Raw genomic sequence first — 6,000 nt, forward strand, 5'->3', positions numbered from 1 at the left:
ATGAAAAGCAGGTCCAATGGCAATTGAAATTGTTTTTACCCTTTTGAATGCCTTGAAGTGGTGAAACAGCTTTCAAGAACATGACGATTCCTTATGGATGGGCAAAAAGGCCAATGCTGCAACGGATTTCACAAATGGATCGAGACATTCCTATCACGGTGGTCTATGGAGCACGCTCGTGTATAGATGGCAATTCTGGCAGCACTATCCAGTCTCTGAGACCAAATTCCTATGTGAAGACAATAGTAAGTTTGACTTCTAAAGCAGTTGTTTATTTTTAGTGTGGATTGGTTTAAGTCGTATCTATGTGGCCAGGTTGATGGGGCCCTGAGCAACCTGGTCTGTGTGGAGGTGTCCTGGCCCATGGCAGGGGGGTTGGAACTAGATGAGCCTAAAGGTTCTTTCCAACCCAAACTACTCTATGACTCTCTTTTTTCATACCAGCTGTGGAAATGGTGTCACTTTTGATTTAGAGCCTGGGGTAATAAGTTCTGTGTTCTGTAACAGAGAGAGAGAAAACAAATGTTACATCAGAGAAAACCTAGACAAAAGTGTTGAGTCCCCAGGCTAAGAACAAAACTTGATGTAGCACTAGAAGCCAAACTCAATCTGTGAGCAAGGTGATTCTTTATTTTGTTCTACAATATACTAATAGAAGTAGGTGTTGTGGTCACTGAGTTTCAAACCACACCACTCATACTATTTCCATGTATATATATACGATAGTAAGGAGGCTCTCATAAACTCTCTTCATCTGTCTACATAATGCATTTGTTCCTCTGATAAGAGAGTAGTTTTTACCTGGCGCTTAGGTTCTTGTGAGCATCTTTTTTTTTAAGTCATTAAAAAATAGTTAGTGTTGTCTTACTACCTAAGACATTTTTGTTTAGAGGTATGATGTTGTCATTTAAAATGTGTGTACTTACAACTTGATGTGAATGTGCACACTGCATTTTTTGTTGTTGATTTCTATAAAAACAAACTAATTTAAAAGTATTCTTCACACATTTTCACATCAGTCAGCTGTGATAATTGAATATGCGTACATGTTAAAATGCTGTGAGGTGATAAAATGTCTGAACACACCAGCTGTGATGTTACTGATGTCTGGAACTATCTGGACAGAAGTGTATAGTATGTAATGTTGATCATATACTATAACAAGTCACCCAAATAAAATTTTATAACTTGATACAGCTAAATTTAGAGCTGGAATTCAGAGAAAAGACATACTTATCCAACTGTTTTAAGTGTGTTAAAGAGCACAAATACATTTCATAAATGTTGATGTCCAGACTGAAATTGTCACTTAACTGCTTAGAGAGAGGGAGTTGTAACAGAAAGTCACTGTTAAAAATTATACAATGTATTGCTGGGATAAGCTTATATCATTCAGGGAGATTTTTTTCCCACTCTTGTCAGGGAATTTTAGAAGGGACTGTGGAAAATGGTATTGTATTCCAGGTTAAAATTTTGCCAAGCCACATACAGATTCTAAAAGGTCAATTGGAGTGGGAAGATTGCAGGTATGCTCAAAAACCCATAGGAGGACAAGGGCTCTAATGAGTCAGAGATGTGGACTGGCAGTGCCATGCTTGGTAAAATGCACAGAGGTCCTGTGTTTTTTGTTGCATGCATTTATTCCCAAGTAATTTTTACTTTTGAGTTTCTGGGAGTTCTTAACATAATAACAACAATAACTTGCAGGGGATTTGTTTAGAGACTTAAAAGATGGTGTTTTAGAGAGGGTAGGGGAAAATAGGGTTTTCTTAAAGATTAGTCTTGGACTGACTGTAAAATAGAAAACAGGTCAAGTACCTTTACTGTACTCTGTGGTGACAGTTTACCTCATAGCATTTTTACAGAAAATAACAAATTCTAGAAATAGGCTATTTGAGTGGAGAGCAAAGGGAATCAAGATACATCAGAAATTTGATACGCAAGGCAGATATATCTACTAAATTTGATGTGCAGTGACTTGTTCACGCTTCAGTGGTGGGGCTTTCTTTTTGAGCTGTTGAATAAGCAGTAGTTTTACTTTCTTTTCCTTTGTAGGAAAGTTTCTTTACAAGGAAAGAATACTTTGGTATTCCTTATGTTTCGAGTGTTTTTTAGGTTGTATGATGCCAACTCTTAGGTAATGTGTAAAAGCCAGGTTCTTCATCTGTCCAAGTATTTGTTTGTTTATTACATTTTTGTGATACTGACGTGGTTCTTCACCTTCATCCTCCAGGCTATCCTTGGTGCAGGTCATTACGTGTACGCTGATCAACCCGAAGACTTCAATGAGAAAGTGAAAGACATCTGTGACTCTGTGGACTGAATGTCCTCTCTTCTTTAGCAAGTCATACATAGATAGCATTTAATGGCAATACTCTCTAGGAAATCACTAAAGAATGCAGAGCTAATGGAACAGGCTCTGTTTGCACACTGTTTCTTCTAAGAAGCCATTTGCACACTTAAACCACTGAGTGCCTGTTTTTGGGGGGAATGAAGAGGTTTGAAGCTAACTTTGTACAGCTTTTTTTTTTTTTTAATTGTCCTGTCAAATACAAAATTACATGTAACTTTTGAAACTGGAATTTTCTTCAAAATTTAATTGAACTTTGCATATGTTGAACTCTCTAAAAATACTGAATTCTCCAACATGAGGAACTGTATCAATAGAGATACAATGTACAAAATGCAGTTTGGTTTCTTTATGAACATTCGTATTTTTTAGCTGATGTTTCATAGCAAGAATATGAAACTGCATATGTATTTTATTTTTGGAACCCAGAACTCCATATACAATATTTTAAGAAGGTTTGTTTTTTTAATTGGAGTGGTAACAGCTTATGAAAATGATTTTGGGAAAGGGATGGGGCCAAAATAATAAGCAATGTCTGTCACTGAAATATGTTTGTTAGTTTATAAGAAATTGAGGCTCAATATTGGGAAATCCATCTTCTGTTGGATTTTATTTCCATTTATCTCAAGGCATCCTTTTCCATCTGTGCAACTTTTACGGAAGACTCAGTTTGTAAGAGTCAATGATGTCACCAGCACTCATGCTTCCATAAATATTTTGATGTGCAGATTTCTGTGATTTAAAAGACAGAAGATGGCTTGTTAGTTACACCACCTATTTTTAACACTTTACTGCAAGATTTGTTACTAGTCTAAATCTAACAGTTGTGGGTAAGCTGATAAGGTTTTGATTAGGGCTAGGAGATATCCACCTGGATAGTGAGCCTATTTCCCATTTTCTTTCAGTAGAAAGCCTAGTCCATATTTTAGTGAATTCAAGCTGAAGGAGAGGCAGAGGCAGAATATTGATGTTTTCTAATTGGGAACTACAACAGCTTAATGTATTTTATTTAACATTCAGCCTCCTTATAGGAAGGATTATTATTGGAATGAACAATACCACTGTAATGAATTACAATTACATGTTTTGGAGATTCTTTATATATTTTAATTGAGTATTTCCATATCAGAGATAGTCCAGTCTCTGCTACTTTTTGAATTATAGTTCCATGTTAGTATTTCACATGCCTAGTAAATTATATTAAGAAAAATACTTTGTCACTTTAAAGCCAAATAATATGGTGGTTTGTTTTTTAACAAGTTTACATAAAACTATTGATCTGTTTTTGAATATTAAATTGACTACTGAAGAGTTCTTGATACTTTTATACAAAGAGAATTTGACTTCATGATAGCACCATCTTAAAGCTTGAATTATGTGCATTTTTTCCTCAAATTAAGGAATAGTTGCACATATTTATGATGTGGAAAGGCAAAGATACCTAAAATATTCAGGAGATAATGTGGTTATGTTCCCCAGCAGAACATAGTCTGTCTTACTGAAGGAGATATTTATCTATACGGTGCTATGTAAACATCAAACAGTTTTTGTGACTGCCTTGACTGGTAGCACTTCATATCTAGGAAGATAAATATTTTAATTAAAAATTGAATTAAATTACTTTTTCAGTTAGCAGATGCCAGAACTGTAAAACAAAATTTTGGGTTATTTGCTAAAATCTTGAAAATGGAAAATCAGAATTATCAATTATCAATTCAATTTTTTAATATAAGCTATAAATTATCGGTCATGCCACCATTTAGGTGGATGCCTTCAGCATGTTGGTTATTTTTCACCCTTTTCCGTGTCTTATTTTGTATTTACCAACTTAAACAGCTGTTTTAGTCGTGCATAAAAACCTAATGCAAAAATAAATTTTGAGTCTCCTCCAAATAATAAAAGGTGAAACAAATTATTGCAATTTTCAAATAGCACTTACTGATGGGAACTGTAGATTCCACATCAAAAGTTGGAAGTAGGGATAAAAATTGCACACTGGATGTGAATTGTTTTAACTATACCTTGCTTTTTCAGCTTATTGTACTAATAAGACTTATTGCTTATGTTTTGCACAATAAAAAAATCTTTAATGTTATATTTTATTAATGTTAAGACATTATATTGCTTTTTTTTAAATTATGTGCAATTAAGCCCTAGAAATCAAGTTATTAGTAAGTTGAGGTAAATGATCCAAAATACTTTAAAAATACATTAATGCTTATTTTCAAATGTCTCAATGTTCTTAGGTTTCCTTGTGTTTAACTGAAGCTGGCGAGTGTTTGTCAACAAGCAGCTGCAAGCTGAGAATGTTGTTTGTATGTATAAGGAAAAGGATTCTGTGTTATCCTCCAGGAAGTATTAGATGCTACTGTGAAGGTCAAGATGGAATTCTGAATGTCCTGCTGTGTGCAACATAATCTGATCAAATTACTTTAATAAATGTCATAGGAGGTGCTGAACAGAAAATGAATGGCTGAAAAGACTTGGGAGCTAGACCTTTTGTGAGCAATTACTGCCTGGAAATAATCTCAGTTTCTCCAGAAGTTCTGTTTCAGTGCAGTGACCAGTTACTTAAATGTACTGTGGTGAACACTGAATGCTGATGATGCTATTTTTATTACAGCACTATGTATTGAGACAAGAATAACAGGCATAAAGGCACCCAAGAATCTATCCCATTCTAACATCAAAATGAAGACAGCTGTGTACCAGAGGCTAGAGCATAATAAAAAAAATCCAAAATATTAATAAAAATCCAAGATAAACTGCCTAAATCTCCAGGACACGCTCTTCCTGAGGCTGTTGTGATAAAATTTATTTAAAGTAACTTAGTAATATTTTGTTTGCCGTGGCTGAGTTCATCTTGTGACTTATTGAACCCTGCCAGATTAGATTTTAGTTCTGAAAAACTGATTTTCAGAGAACTTGTTGATAAGACTCTATAATAAAATGTTCACAACCATCACAAGGAGCTCCCTGTTTGTATCTGATTGTGAAATGGAAATGGAAAATCTGAATTAATATGTGTTGATCATGGAAAAACGGGTCCAGGCAAGAGAAATGTCATCATCTGGTTTCACTTGGATTAAACCAATGCTGGCCTTTCTTTTTAAAAGTTAGCTTTTTAAGGTTGCTGCCACTGTTTGTGCTGAACTGGTGTGCCAGTCTCTGTCTGAAATGCTTTCTGTGGTCATTGTGGTTCCTCAGATTCCCGCCCCTTCCAGATCACAGTTACTCAGCTTTTTCTCTGGGATGAAAACAGGACTAAATGCAATTCAAAACATCTGGAATTAATGCATGGGCAGACATTTTCAGGAATGCTTGTTTTGCTAGCATTCATTAAAACCTGAGCCTGCAGAATCTTAAGGCTCACAGTCAAGTGCTTTTAAATGGGTAATTTCCTGGGGCTCCTTGGCATTACCATGATTTTGTTGGGTTCTTTTGGCCATTTGACCATCAATCCATCCTGCAGTCTTTGAGCGTGGCAGCACAGCCATGTTGCCTTGAAGCCTTTATCGACGGAATTTATGTTTTGTAGGAAACACAAGTGAGACTTGTGAAAGGATGAGGCACTACAGGAGCTGAAGAGAGACACATTTTAGTGGGACTGGTAAGATCAGAACCAGAACACAGGTGTGTGCAGCAGCTGC

The 6,000-nt window shown here is 35.6% G+C and overlaps 1 protein-coding gene across 1 annotated transcript in view; it reads left to right on the forward strand.

Annotated features, from left to right (window-relative positions):
* The window catches only part of ABHD5 (abhydrolase domain containing 5, lysophosphatidic acid acyltransferase), a 28,648-nt gene extending 23,331 nt beyond the window's left edge, over positions 1-5,317 (forward strand). The window contains exons 6-7 of the mRNA XM_039711525.1: positions 59-245; positions 2,234-5,317. Coding sequence (XP_039567459.1) covers positions 59-245; positions 2,234-2,323 — 277 coding nt within the window. The 3' untranslated portion in view covers positions 2,324-5,317. The remainder of the gene's footprint in view (positions 1-58; positions 246-2,233) is intronic.
* The last annotated feature ends 683 nt before the right edge of the window (positions 5,318-6,000 follow it).

The sequence above is a fragment of the Passer montanus genome, unplaced genomic scaffold (genome assembly GCF_014805655.1).
Source record: "Passer montanus isolate IOZ18808 unplaced genomic scaffold, ASM1480565v1 scaffold10, whole genome shotgun sequence".
NCBI lineage: Eukaryota > Metazoa > Chordata > Aves > Passeriformes > Passeridae > Passer > Passer montanus.